At 40.8% G+C, this 15557-nt stretch overlaps 1 protein-coding gene and 1 non-coding gene across 2 annotated transcripts; both read left to right on the top strand.

Moving 5' to 3' along the window:
* The first annotated feature begins 699 nt into the window (after positions 1–699).
* On the top strand, positions 700–770 carry trnag-ccc (transfer RNA glycine (anticodon CCC)). The gene has a single exon. It is a non-coding gene; the product is annotated as a tRNA-Gly (tRNA).
* Positions 771–1066: 296 nt separating this feature from the next.
* LOC109633799 (cytotoxic granule associated RNA binding protein TIA1-like) lies at positions 1067–12457 on the top strand. The gene is made up of 12 exons (XM_020093887.2): positions 1067–1340; positions 2103–2199; positions 2441–2539; positions 3394–3448; positions 3891–3978; positions 5702–5777; positions 5913–6021; positions 6110–6205; positions 8404–8488; positions 8875–9013; positions 9475–9626; positions 11094–12457. The coding sequence occupies exons 1-12, from the start codon at positions 1312–1314 to the stop codon at positions 11230–11232; spliced, it is 1164 nt and encodes a 387-aa protein (XP_019949446.1). The 5' UTR covers positions 1067–1311; the 3' UTR covers positions 11233–12457.
* The last annotated feature ends 3100 nt before the right edge of the window (positions 12458–15557 follow it).

Raw genomic sequence — 15557 nt, 5'->3', positions numbered from 1 at the left:
GTCAAATGAGCAGAAGTTCGTCTTTTCCTGATTTCAAGTGTTTCAAATGCAGGTGGTCCATGATATGGAGCGAGCCAATCTTTTATGCTACTGTAAAATCCCTTTATTCCATAATTTCTGACAAAAGCTGTCAGAAATTGTCTTCAGGACCATCCTGACTGTTCACTCACTCAGTATCAAGCATATTTACTGTATCATTTTGGAGAAATTCAGCCTCAAAGTTCATTATTTAGAATTGAAAAAGGCATTATGTGCAATATTTACTCTGCTGTAAAATCATCAATGCTCAAGACTGAGGTCAGGACCGCCCTTACTCATTTGCATATGACACAGAAATACAGAAATAAATAAATGTGGACATTTATTTATTTATTTCTACATTTATTTATTTCTACTTAAGTCATGTCTCGTCCTCCATAGACTACATGCATTTGCCATACATTCTGTAATAGGGACGCACTTGAAATCAGGAAACGACGAACGTCTGCAGTAATTTACGTTACCAACTCCCAGCGGGTGTTAGGGACACAACTTCACTTGTACCTGAGTCTCATCAAGTGTTTATAATACACTTGATTACAGTCAATGATACAGGTCGAATACTGAGGCTAAAGGTAAATTTGACCGGCTAATCGCTCGTACAATAGATAGATCAAGAGATTAGGTTGATAGAGCGACATATTCCAGAGGATTCTAACAGCGCCGCTGGTGTAGTGGTATCATGCAAGATTCCCATTCTTGCGACCCGGGTTCGATTCCCGGGCGGCGCACGTATTTTGCTTCATGTCCTCTCAGTATATAATCATGTAGGATGTAAATGATCATATGTGTAACACGTATGTTGTCCTCTACTCTGACTAACAAAGCCTCTCACAGCGGTGTCCAGCGGTTTCCCCCCCTTTACGTTTTTTGTACTCGGGTCAATAAAGCTGTGAGGAGAAATCGGCTGGTGGAAATATGACTAATATGATATAAGTAGTTGAACATGGCGGTCAGTAAGTCTGCACAGATGCGAGCACATCTCTGTGTGTGGGAGAAGGAGCGCCTGGCTTCGGATTCATTTCAGCGCGCAGGTTGACGCTGCTGACGCCGCTCCTCCGCCATCTTCAACTTCCTATTGTTTGCATCAGACTGTCTGCGGTGTGTGTGTGTATGAGTGTGTGTGTGTGAGAGAGAGAGAGAGAGAGAGGAGCCGCCGCCGCCGATCTGCCATTTAATAGTTCATCAGCCTTCACGTTCGCGGTCGATCGAGCACCAACACTTTGTATGTCATTGGACTAAAGACTCTCCGGACTCGACCACCGAACCTCGATGATGGACGACGATCAACCCAGAACCTTGTGAGTAACGGCGGCCCTGTCTATGTCCTGGAATGGCTAGGCTCCGTGTTAACTACGGCGCGTCGGTAATGTTTCCACGTTGTTGTTTCATTTAAAACGGTAAAACCTTGACTTTGCGACTCGCGTGGGCATTATATTAGCATCATCGCGTCGTTTCTTCACACCCCGCTGTTTGTAAACGTATCAACGCGAGTGTAATTTACGACATACAAGCACAGTTGTTTGATTTAGCCGTATAAATAGACGGAACCGTAGCTGGTCTGAAAATGAAACCGAGGGGCTAGTTAATGCTAGCTATCGTTAGCTACAGATGCCAACGCAGTTAGCTAGCCGCCTCCTCTGAAATGCGCAAGTTTCCGTGGAATTGTTGCTTTTCTTCTCAATAGAAGTCGTGTTTTATCTACCAATGCACAAGCATTAGCCAGAACACCGTGAAAACAGGTTGCAAAATAAATCTAAATTACAGTTAGCTGCCAACCCTTTTAGCATGAGGCCCGCTTGAACCGGCTAGCGTTATCTTTAGCTAGCCGGCAGACAAGCCACGTCAACGCAAGGAGAGACGGCACGGGAGAGCACCAGTTCAGGGGGGGGGCATACTCGAGATGTCTGTGTAATATTCATACGATTCCCAGGAGCATCTCGTCTACTATTTTTGATATTAGTGTCGAAATAATGAATTGTTATTGGTTGAAGCTAGCTCGGTTAACTAGCCTTTGTTTGCATGCTACTTCCTGTTTCCCTCATCTCTCTCCTTGTTTGCAGGTATGTGGGGAATCTGTCCAGGGATGTCACTGAGCCCCTCATCCTGCAGGTCTTCACACAGATAGGACCCTGCAAAAGCTGTAAAATGATCGTCGATGTGAGTGTTAGCCCCTCGACTGGTTTATACACGAATTGTTTGTTAATAGGAGGTCGTTTTGAACTGTGGCCCTGAAAGATGGTGGTGCCTCAATCTGCATATGTGCTTGATATTGATCTCCCTCTCTCAGCCTGTTGTGTCAGGCCTCACTCGTCAAAATAAGTAGATGACGGTTGTCATGAATGATAAAATCACAAACTTTGCTGTGCACTTAATATCAGTGTTGTTTTCCAATTGACAGACAGCGGGAAATGATCCATACTGCTTTGTGGAGTTCTATGACCACAGGCATGCTGCTGCCTCATTGGCAGCCATGAATGGAAGGAAAATAATGGGTAAGGTAAGCTATCGTATCTACAGGGTGAGTGGGGATGGGTGGGCTCCGGGTGTGGTTATTTAGGTTGTGTGTCTTTTGTGTAAAGGAGAAAGTGATTGGTCAAAACAAGCATTCATATTCCATTACAGAGATAAGGGCAAGCTGCTGCAACCAGGGCTCAAATCAGATCTGGAACCAAATGACATCAGCTTATAAATTTGACTCCATTATTTTAAACAAATAGTCTTGGTATACATGAAATTGTGATGTTAGGTCTGTAGGAATGTGGCCAGAGTGTGACTTGAGATTAAGGCTTGAGTAGAAGTAAATGTTGGCAAAATTGTATTTTCGGGCTCTTTTTGATCAAGCCAGTGCTGCACTTTCAAGACTATGTTCAAGGCCATGTGAAAAAACAAAGACCAGTTTATCTAGAACGCCAGTAAAAACCATTAACATTTAAGAGACCACAGAGCCTTACAAAGGTATACTGCATGGTGTAATAATGATTGGAGCTTCTGTACTCAGTGCTAGGACCTAAACTGGAAAAACCTAATGAATATGATGCTGAACTGAGTAACTACTCTTATGTGAGATGCATTGCAAATGAGTATTGTTATTTTCAGTGAAATCTGCATGAAATAGTTAGACTAGTTGCAGACTTGTTTTATATTAAGATAATCGAGGTCTCAAGATTTGATACGAGATAAACTTGTTCAGTGCTGCTTGACATACACAGGATAGAAGTGAGGGGTAAAAGGACAGTATCACACAAAATAAGTAGTACATCTTAAGCCATTATATTGGAGATGACCGTGTTTTAATGTAAGTGACGTAAACATACCCCACCTGGCCTGTTTTTTCTCTGCCCCTCTCCACAGGAGGTCAAAGTAAACTGGGCCACGACGCCAACCAGCCAGAAAAAAGACACAAGTAGTAAGTACAACTGCTTGTCACTGGAGATAAACACTTGATTGGCAATTTGTAATATATTCCTAGTTGAAACTAATACAGTCTAATATATTATTCTTGCATTTTCTTAAACCCGCTTTAACACAAACTGAACATTATAATCTAATGGTGAATTTACTGAAGGACTGTCTGAATTAGTTTAAGCAAGATGAACCTATGAATAAACTACCAACTGAATGTACTCTGGAAATGTCTGATTCATAAATATTAATCACAGGCAAATGTTTACACTGCACATGTGCCTACATATATTCTTATGTAGGTGGTTTGCCAGGATGCTGCTGCTTTTTTTCTCTCCTCCCAATTAACAAACTTAATAAAAATGAACAGATCCAAGTAGAACATCACAGCCACTGAAAAAGTATGTCTTGTAAATTATGCTACATCTGTGCTGTTTTTCCTGTAGATCACTTTCATGTCTTTGTGGGAGACCTCAGCCCAGAAATAACTACAGAAGACGTCAAAGCTGCCTTCGGTCCATTTGGCAGGATATCGTAAGTATAGTGCAAAAGTTTACTGACAAAGTTTCTGGGCTGCAACTATTTGTTGATTCACAGAAACTTTTTAAGCAAAAATGCCAAACGTTCTCATGGTTCCAGCATCGCAGATGATTAGAGGTTTCTTTCAGTTCTAAGTCTTTATAATTTGAATATCTTAAGGTTTTTGGTAGTTGTTTGGTAAAAGCACAATATTAAGACTTCGATTTAGATGATTTTTTTTTTTTATAAAATTGTGATTAATACCCAGATTAATATGTAATGAAAATAATTGTTTGGTAGCAGCCTTTCTTAAAGTGATAGTTCACCAAAAAAATTGGTGAACTAACATTGACTCATCTACGCACCTCTATGCCGATAGAGGGGTGAGTGATGGGTTTGAGTCCACGAAACACTTCTGGAGTCTAAAAAGTAAATGTAGTAGCAGTTGAAGTCAAAGTCAACATACACTTCAGGCGTAATAAAACAGTAAAAACATAACATACTTCCATACTGCTCATGTGGTGTCATCCAAGTGTCCACAAGCACCAACATTCATATTCAACTACAAGCCTTTACGCTGCGTTTTAAGCCTAAATGTCAGCTGGAACTGGCTTAACCAGCGGTCGTAGCCACACAATGGTGTGTCCAAGGGTCCTTGAATGCACCTCGTAGCAAGATATCAGCTGACATTCAGGCTGAAAACACGCTGTGAAAGACTTCATTTTGAGTCGAATATGAATGTGAGGGCTTGCGGACACTTAGATGACACCACAGCACACAAGCAGTTTGGAGGCTTGTTATTTTTCTCTTGTTTTATTACGTCTTAGTCGCCATTGAATCGGATTCGGCTGCATCAAAGTTTACCCTCCAGCTCCAGACTCAAAGTGTTTTGTGGACACTTCACCCACCCCTCCATCGGCATAGTGGTGGGTACATGAGTGCATTTTCATTGTTCGGTGATCTATCCCTTTAAGCTGATTTCAGACATGCACTGAACTCTGCAGTTCCTCCGTATTTTCTTCGGAGGAGGTGCATGTGTGAACGCAAATGTCTGAGTGAGACGCTACGATGTGCATGTGTGAAAGGCAAACTATGCGTAGACTCCGCAGCCAATTCTCCAGATTTTACCCACAGGTCATGTGTGAAAAAGGCTTGAGACAAATAAATCGGGGATAAACAATAGAAACTGAGGCTTTGCTCTAATGTTATTGACATTCCTGCCTCATACCAATGAATCATAACAATAAAAAATACAAGGGACCATGGGCACATGCAGTACATTTAAAGAAGGCTCTGCTCCGGATATTCTTCATTTCGGTTAAGGATGAAACAATGAATCAATTAAGTAGTTCAGATAACTGCAATTGATTTTGACGTTCAATTTTTTTATTTAATTGTTTAAACAAGTCTCAACAATCATGCAGGTTCCAAATTCCCCCAATTTGGAGGTTTACTCGTCTTCTATGTTACTGCCTTAAATGCTTTGCGGTTTTGTCTGAACAAAACAGACAACTTGAACATGTGACTCAGTGTTTGGGAAACTGAAGGGGAGTGTTATCTTTTTCAATATACAAAAATGTTATCAACCAAAAGGAATAGAGGTGAATAATGTGTAGATAACAATTTGAAGTTAGTTCATTATTTACTTGCAGAGTTAATTAAAGACACTTTCTTCTTTCAATAAAGCTTTCATGTTGTGCTGCATGTGATGTAACAGTGTTGTCGTGTTTGTCCACAGAGACGCTCGTGTTGTGAAAGATATGGCTACAGGGAAATCTAGGGGCTATGGCTTTGTGTCTTTCTTCAACAAATGGGTGAGTAGCCATCATTGTGTCAGTACTGCTGTTAACGGGAGGGGGTGGTGCTTATTTATTTGGGTTCTGTGCTTTTATATTTTACATAACTACATTCCAGCTTGATGCACCAACCAAATGTTTTCTTTGTTCCAGGATGCAGAGAACGCCATTCAGCAGATGGGGGGACAGTGGTTAGGAGGAAGACAGATTCGAACTAACTGGGCCACAAGAAAGCCCCCTGCCCCAAAGACCACTTATGAAAGTGCGTTCTTATAAATGTGCAGTTTTTTCTTGCTAAGGATGTTGAATCACATTTTAATTGCGGATTTGTCTTTTGTATTTTCTCCCAGGTAATTCCAAGCACCTATCATTTGATGAAGTAGTGAGTCAGTCAAGTCCCAGTAACTGCACCGTGTACTGTGGTGGAGTCAGCTCAGGACTGACGGGTGAGGAGAATTACCAGTATTGTTGCTGCTACCATATGTAATGATGAGATAAACATGACACTGACCGGTTAACTGATGAAAGAACTTCATTAATACTTAAGGCGAACAGTAAAAACTTTTGTAAAAAAGTTACAAAATCAAAGCATTGTTTAATAACGAATCCCTAAAACCCGAGGCTCTTCTGAAGAGCTGACAGAATTGCCAGCACTTACAAAAACAATTTCTCTGAGGCAGGTAGATACATGAAATTAAAACATTTGAAAGCTTAAACATTTGGATTTCATTAGGAATCATTGCCTTCCTGTAAACTGCTTGAACATTTAAAAAAACCCAGGGATCTGCCTCAAACATGTCTCTTGCCAACTGAGCCTTGGTCAGCAGGTCAGCAGGAATCTTCTTCCTTGTAATTTCATCAATTATACTATGACTGTAATCTGCTTAAATATGGCTCCCCTCGCTTTGATCGCCAGCCATCGTCTGAAACACTACTTTAAAAACCCTTTGCAGGCTACCACTAAAGAAAACAAACTACATTTTTCATAATGCATTTTTTATCCAAAGCAACTTCCACTAAGTACTTAACTTTTAATCAGACCATCATCTTCTTAACCAAGGTTTAGACAGAATAGATGTGTCTCTAGAAGATGTGTAGACTTTCTGCTGTCCTGGTGTCAATGTGGAGCTTGTTCCACCATTAAGGAGCCAGAGCAGCAAACAGTCAGGATTTTGTTGAGTGGCCATGTGTCCCTCGCAGTGAGGGAGCAGCAAGCTGATTAGCTGTCGGGAGTGGACAGGCAAGGTCTAACCATGTCCTGGATGTAGGCTGGGCCCAATGCGTTCAAGTTCTAGTGTCTTGAAGCAGATTCGGGCAGCCACTGGTAACCAGTGAAGGGAGCAAAGGAGTGGTGTAGTGTGAGTGAACTAAGGTTGGTTGAAGACGAGTCAAGCTGCTGCAGTGGTTAGATGGCACTAGCAGGCAGATCAGCCAGGAGGGATTTGCAGTAGTTTAGGTGTGAGATGAAAAGCGCCCGAACCTGTGCCACCTTCTGAGTGAGAATGGGACGTATTCTCCTGATGTTGTGCAGCATGTATCTATACGATACCATCATAATTCAATAAGGCCAAAACTAACAGCAAACTTGTCAAGTATAATTTATGTATAGCTACAGTTTATTCTTCTGTTTATAGGACTCTTTTTAACTATGTGAAATAAACTACTAAAAAAAGATATATCACATAATAAGATATATACAATATAAAAGACCCCTTATATTGCAATGGACGATGTATTCTTACATTGGAATAATTGCCTATGTCATCTACAGGGATTTCTGTGACAATTGTATAACAATGATATTTATAATTAAAAACAAAAAGAACATACACATGTGTGTATGTGTATATATAATGTGTGTTTGTTCAATACATTTCTTCTAATGTCCTTATATTTTGAGGACTCTGTCAGGAAGTGTTACAATGTTACTATAATGGCGAATTGTCCCTAAAACCTGATTAGAAAAAGCAAAAGAATAAAAACCCTTAAATCATAAAGCCAAAGCGGCACCTGAGAAATAAATCTTAGGCATAGAACAAATCCATTGTCCAGGTATGTGTCAAGTTTTGTGTGGTTTATTCATAAATCTTTGCAAACCTCGGTAAAAGAACATGAAACCTTCCCGGTGCCTGCTTAACCAAATATATATCTATCACCTGGTGCTCCGTACCTGCATTAACTACCAAAACTAACTAAAATAAACATTAACATTGTTATAATTCTGAAGGCATAATATAACTAGTTATATAAAATGAATGTTTAACTATTAAACATTAAAGAAAACAGTATAATAGCTCCAGCAGTTACTTCGCTCAATGTTAGTATTCTGATATCTTATTCACTTTATTAATAGGTTTGAATAAATTATCTTCTATCGAAGATGTTTCAAAATTCTTTGGGTCTTAAATAACATTTCTTGTGGTCTTAAAAAGCATTACGTTTCATTTTAAAAATGGTATGAGAACCCACATATTAGTTCCTGCATAATTAAAGCAACATGTGTTCTACTCTGAGCGATTATTCAAAAGCTTGGGGGTGTTATCAGCAGATCCAAGATGCCATGTTTCTCATGCAGCCTGTTTTTTCATGACACATGAACCCCTATAGTTTGATATCTTATGCTCCCCTTCTGCTTGTCTTTCAGAACAACTGATGAGACAGACTTTCTCCGCCTTTGGACAAATCATGGAAATCAGAGTTTTCCCAGATAAAGGTTATTCATTTGTGAGGTATGTCAGGGCTTCAGATTAACTTCGCTTTTTTCTTTCCCCCACTTTTTCATCAAGGTCAGTGAATGATACACTGGTTCTTGATCTGATGACTTTTCTAGATAAATTGCTGTAAACGCAGGGGATCTGAACTTTCAACCAACAATCAAACATATTTTTAGTGATGTGAGCAGCATGTGTTGTCAGTTTTCTCTTTTTGTTACTGATTAATTGTTGACACATGGTTTTATCTCACACATGTGATCAGTTAGATCCTTGCAGTGCAGATGTTATAGGACAGCCTTTCTCACAGTTTGCTGACAGTTCTCCAGCAGTGGTGTGTTCACCATCGCTGAGTTAATGAGATGCAATGCTTCTTTATAAACTCTACCTCTTTTTATGTCCAGGTTTAACTCCCATGAGTCAGCAGCCCATGCCATTGTGTCAGTGAATGGCACTTCAATAGAGGGCCACATAGTTAAATGCTACTGGGGTAAAGAGACCCCGGACATGCTGAACCCGATGCAGCAGATGCCCGTGCCCCAGGTAAGGACACCAAAGAGCCCTCCTCTTCCTGAAAAACTGGTCTAGCAGATGTCAGTCTGTGCACATTCATGTGTTTTGAGGGCGTCATGGATGGTGGGAGGGTTTGGATGAATCAGTTGCATTTTCTTAAAGTTTAGCCTGTTCTTGCTAACTTTTCCAGGATTAGCAATCCTAGCTTTTAGTTCCTGCTGTGTTATGAGTGTGTACAACTTCAACATCAGGTGGTTTCAAACTGTTATTGAACATAATAATGAAAAGATATTATAAAGAAGTTACTGATTATCAAAGTATATTTCATTGTGATCAGTCGGGGTGAAATTATTTTGAAAACAAAATTAGTGTATTAGGTTGTGGCGTTTTTAAAAGTCAATCTTTTCATCACACGCCAACCTGATGCTTGTTTATTGTGGTGTCTGCCTCCCTGAAGCAGAGGTTAACCATACTTGTACTCTGTCCTACAGCAAAACAAGATGGGCTTCGCTGCAGCCCAGCCCTACGGCCAGTGGGGCCAGTGGTATGGCAACGGGCCCCAGATAAGCCAGTACGTCCCCAACGGGTGGCAGGTCCCCACCTACGGCGTCTACAGCCAGGCTTGGAACCAGCAGGGCTTCAAGTAAGTAGCACGGTGTGCACAGGGCTCCCCTTCACCGCCTCCTCCTGCAGCACCAGAGTTCCCCTTCTACATTGGAGCAGCAAGAGCCAGCTCTGGCCACAGGAGGGAGCCATGACCTCCCTCTCCCAACCCCACCTCCCGCCCATCTGCCCTCACCAGACCCTCATCTCGCTTATCTTGAGAAGATTAAGAAATGAACACACACACATATTCACACAGAACTATCTCGACTTCAGTTTTGTTGTTATCCGTGTTTAAGTGTGTCAGTACAGTTCAATGTGACAAACATATCTTAACTGAAGGGTTTTGTTCCGAAATATTTGTCTTAAATCTTCACACATACTTAAAAAACTGTCAGATAGCCCAAACACAAATGTAAGACTGTCTTAAACTAGGTAAAAGCCTTTTTATTCATTTCAAGACATTTAAAATTAAGAGAAATAAGAAAAATGCTTAAAGCTCAGAACAGAGTTTCACTTTGATCATTGATGAAGAATGCAAATCCCCTTTTTTGTAAGATTGCCCACTGTGTGTAAGAACTGTGTTCTTTAAGGCTGTTCATTTGTTTTGTATGTCTAAATTCATGTCAGCTTTTTACAGCTTTTTTTTGATTCTTTGATTTATTTTTACATTTGCCTGTGAATTTGATCTGTACATGATTATCAGTGGGACATGTTAAATATAATTTGTAGATTATCAAATTTTGTTTTTGTTTAGACAGCCGATGTGCAGTGATGCTTTGTACACCAAAGAAAAATAAAAGAGAGGCCATTATGGTGTTGACAGTCTAACATTCTTGGCAAGCAGGTGTATGAAAAGGCTCTGTACAGAGGTAGATTAACAATAGTGTGTGATTTTCCATGCAGTAGGAGTAAATACACAATTCCTGAGACAGGGGGCAGGCCTCTCTTGACTTGAAGCTAAGAACTTATCCTTTATGAGCTGTCATTCTCCACACTGAACTTTAGACGATTTGCATGAATGATGTAAGACTTAATATACGTCACGTGAATCAGGTGAGAATTTAAGTTTGTGGTCGAATGTCCAAGTGTTGAAAGAGAAATCGAGATTATCTACATGGTTGTAAAACAGTGCGACCTTGGCAGTTGGGTGGGGGTTAGGAAGGAATATTTAGCTTGCTGCTCTTAGCCTGTATCCTCTTTGTCTGCTTTGTCCACCCATGTTTAATCAAACGACACTTACCTTTGGTCCTTCCAAAGAGCCCTCCACTTTCTGATTTAGTTTTTTTTTCCTGATTTTTTTTTTTTGCCCAGCCTGCCTCACCCTCACAACCTCTGATAACTCTTGTTTGCCGCCTTGTCCTCATTCTAGCCTGTCCAGATTCTAGTAGCTCTAAAATAAACCGTCCCTTTGGCTTCCTTTCGCCTTGTCTCTTCTAACCTGCTGGCATTTTGTCTTTCTGTCTCTCTCTCTCTCTCTCTCTCTCTTTACCTCATTTTTTCGCAGTCACTTACCGGCCAGTGCTGGGTGGACTGGCATGGGCGCCATCAGTAACGGTGGGGTAATGGAGCCTACACAGGGATTGAATGGCAGTATGCTAGCCAACCAGCCCGGTATGGGAGCCGCAGGATACCCCACACACTGATAAGTGGGCAGGGTGGGAGATTTGTCAACCAACAGCCTCTTATTGGCTGTACGGTGCCCCACGGGGCTGTGTAACACCGCCTCCATTTGTGGCAGGACTAGGACTTTTACTTGGATGTGAAACCTAATGTGAAGGTTGACGTCTGAAGGAGATGTAAATGGGATTTCATTGGGGGGTTGAAGTAACGGGAGCCAGGGAGGAGCTATTTGAGCCACACAGGTCTTTACACCCTTTGTGGAAGGCGAGACTGGCCAAGAACCAGGGCTCTTACCATTTTTAAGTTAACTGTAAATGAGTATAAAACTGTAAAGGAGAAATTTTGGGATTTTTCTTTCTGGGTTTTACAAATGGCTTCCATTTTCACACATTTCCTCTCAGACAGCCACAGAGAGGTTTGTCCTTTTTTTAAAGAAACTGTTTAAGTCTGAGTTGTGCTAAGTTATGAACCTTAGTTATCATTTGAGGAATGGAAATCAGTTTAATTTGTTCTTGTTTTCTCTTGGATTAAAATCAAGTGCAGGGATTGTTGCCACTGCTGTTTCTCTGTAAGGGCAGATATATATTGCACAGTTTTTTCCTCTCTTGTACATGGACAAATTTGACTACCAAGAGTTTTCTTTTTGCATTCCATTTCTCCTCCATATCTTTCAGACAGCCTCAAATCATTTTGCCACTTGTAAATAACCATTCACCCCTTCATTCATTTGAAACAGTGTAAGTAAAATGCTACTGTTAACTGTGGGTGCTTGCTTTTCTCTTTTGTTTTGATAACTCAACAGTTAACTCCAACATTGTACGTAGCAGAGTGGCACTATGAAATGTGACACTGGCACAGTGCAACACACGATTCTTCCATGCAGGGATAACACGGCATTGCCATTCAGTGCACACTTAAATTCAAATGTTAAAAGGTGAACATGTTTGACATTTCTGATGTTTTTTAAATATCTATTGAAACGCCAGTATTTTATATCAAAAATCTGAGTGGATTCAACCTTTACACTTGCTCTTTTTGCCAGAGAAATGGGGAGGCCATTGTAACTGTTGCCTTATAGAGCTGGTTTCTTTTAGCTGACAAGACCCTCTTTTTAATTAGGCAGTGCCTACAGACATTTTCAGACCCTTTTGTTTAGAAAGGTGTTAGCCCTGAGAACTGATGACTCTGCTACTGTAATCAATGTTTTCTTGCTTTGTCCAATTAAAATGCTAATGCACATAAACTGCACTATGTGTTACTTTGCTTTTTTCCCTCATGGTTTTCTTAGAAAACATTAATAGATTGAATTCGAAAAGTGTTTGTAGTTTAGTGCAAAAATTCCACAAGATTATGCTGCACAATTAATCCTTAATCAGTACCAATGTGTAACTGAACATTATTTTTTTATGTGTAGTGTAGGTCTGCAGAAATTCTAAATCCATCATAATGAAAGTACTGAAAATATTAACATTGCTCTCAGGTTAAAGCCCAGCTACCTCTCTTTGCCTACATACTGTATACATTTTGTGAATGAGGTACTCATATTTTTGGTCCCACAACATTTAAGACCCACTCTTTGGTCAGGCAACACATTTGCCTGACAATTCACTGGCATGTTGCCTATTTTCACTGTCTGTCTGTAGCCCTCCGTTTTAGCTCTTGGCCCGCCTCCCGTGAAACTCCTCAGCAGGGCCACTCTTTTGTGATTAGTCATCCACTTAAAGCGTGTGTTGGAAATGTCATGCCCCCTGCCCAGAGGCTCCCTGATCAGCTGTAATTATGCCTGTAGTCGCAAACAAAAGGACATTTAACAGTGGTAAGCATGTTTTTTGTTTTTTTTTTACAGTTGTGTAATCTCTCGACAGTAAAGATTTTCTATTGTAAAAATGTAAATTGGGATCTGACTTGGTGACATTTAAACTTGGTGTAGAGGTGCAGTGGTTTTTGTGGGAGAAACAAACTGCTGTGGATTTTGGCCTTTTTAATATAGCTAAACATGCACAAAAATCTGAAACAGTGGGATACAGCAGCAGTCAGTACAGAATAATTTTCATGATGGCTGCATTCCACTCAGTAAACTGTATACAGCCAGATCTTTAGAATCTAGACTAAATTAGAAAATAATTAATTTAAGTATATAGTAAAAATGTTAAAGGCCCCATGCTAAAGAAAATCAAGAAGCTTAATTGACAGGGAAATGCACACATCCCATCTTTAAAAACTGTGCCTGAAATAGGTTGTCAGGACTTCTGTAGCTTTGTGATGTAAACAAATCTGTTATCCCTGGACCCATCGTCCAACGCTCTTTATGTGTTGTTTCAACTTTAACAACGCAACACCAAGCACCACTACACCACTAAGCAGATGTTCCAAGTTTTGTTTTACCAGAGCATGCATCTTGGTTTGAATTTGACAGTCTGTTCAGTTCATTTCAGCACTGGTTGTAAATCCAAATTTGAATTTCCCTGTGAGTTTCACCATGATACAGGCTACAGCTTGTAGCAAACCGGCTCAGAGACGGACACAAAGCGCCCTGTTGTTGCCAGAGCGACAAGTGACAAGGGTGAGTGTGATATAGTTCAACTGAGGTGATTTGTGAGACTTGAAACCAGAAATATATCTTCCTATGGATACTTGTAAGGTGTAAAATATGGGACCTATAAATGATGCAGTCAAGTGAATCTCTACATTGTCACTGTTCTCAGACATGGCTTCTGTATAGATCTATAATAAACACAGCTCTGGCTCTAGTTTAAGAAATGGTCCAACTATAACTGGAGCTTCAGACTCGTGCAGGAGAAGCGTCAGCTGCAGGTTTATCACTAGCTCTTCACTCTGGAGTAGTTGGACATACATTTCACAGAGAAATGGATCACCACAATCTCCATGATGGTTTTTATTCTCTTTCAAAAAACCCATTGAGCAGAGTGTGAATTCAGTTACAATTTGTAAAGGTCATATTGCTCGCTCTATCTGAGCTCCTTTAGCTGCCTGCTCTTTCTGCTCCCACAAAGCCACTTCACAGCCCACCTCCACTCCAGCACCTCAATCTAACCTGATGTCATGTGTTGTCATTGATGCTGCTCTGTCCTGTGCTGGTGTCTTTTAGCTGCTGCTGTTGTCCCTGCCTCAGTGTCCATGAAGGCTAATGGAAGGGTAGGTAGATGTGCTCTCCCCACCTTATAGCCATTCGACGTATAGTATGAATGTGGAATTGCAGTGAGGTCTTGGAACAGAGCGATACTGCAAAAAATATATCTTATTACTATTATTAAAGTAATTTTGATGAAGGTGTTCCTGACTGAACTAAACTTATTTGAAGTGTAGTCCACTGGGTCACAGTGGAGTGATGTATGAAATATCATTATCACCAATGAGGACTATATGCAAAGCATCACTTGTGGCCTGCAAGAGGAACATGGCCTATAAAACCCTAAAGATAGTTTTTAATATGAACTTTGACCTCTGCTTTCAATCAACAGTTATTTATTTCTGTCCTTCCCAGAATTACTTCTCCATCTTTGTGACTCACAACAGATCAGATCTCAGAGTGTAGTTGTCCATTTGTGCACTAGATGGCGCTCTCAGTCCATATGACCTGCCTGGTGTTGTGGAGCAGGTGGCTGACTCTGCTGTTATTTAGCACAGTGTCACCCAAGCCATCAGTCAGCCTGTCACCATGTTAAATGACTGTCTGTCACATTAGGTGTGTGCGTGTGTGCAAGAGAGAAAGAGAGAGAGCACACAGTAGTGTGTTTGTGTGAGGTTGTCAATTCACAAACATAAGTAGAACTTTTATTATCTGTTTTCTTATCAGTTTAAATCATGTGTCCTTTGTTACCATTGACCTATTGTTTATTAAACCCTGGATTTATGTGTGTGTGCTGAGGAAACGTGTGTGTGCGCATGTGTATCTATAGTTACGAGGGCCAATTTTGGTTCAATACCATCATTGTGAGGACATATAAGTTGTAAGGACATTTTAGCTGGTCCTCACAAACTAAATTGGCTTTTTGAGGGTTAAGACTTGGGTGAGGGTTAGAATTAGGTTAGGGTCAGGTTTAGGCATTAGTTGTGATGGTTAAGGTCAGGGTAAGGAGCTAGGAAATACATTGTGAGTGTCCTCACAACTATAGAGAGTCACGCATGTGTGTGAATGTGTGTGTACTGAAAGCGTGTGTGTTTGTGTGTGTGTGTGTGTGCCAGCTCTCCTCAGTCAGAGTTATTGTGTCTCAGACAGCCGTACAGTCTGACTGGCTGGAATAACAGGCAGCAAGAGCTGACAGGCTGATAAATGGTTTGTCTTTTCGCAGCTGCTCAGCCAGGACCCGGCCGGGCTTTAATGGTT

The sequence above is a fragment of the Paralichthys olivaceus genome, chromosome 4 (assembly GCF_024713975.1).
Source record: "Paralichthys olivaceus isolate ysfri-2021 chromosome 4, ASM2471397v2, whole genome shotgun sequence".
Lineage (NCBI taxonomy): Eukaryota > Metazoa > Chordata > Actinopteri > Pleuronectiformes > Paralichthyidae > Paralichthys > Paralichthys olivaceus.
Note: the sequence above shows the minus strand (reverse complement) of the source record. Positions and strands in the feature narration are given on the sequence as shown.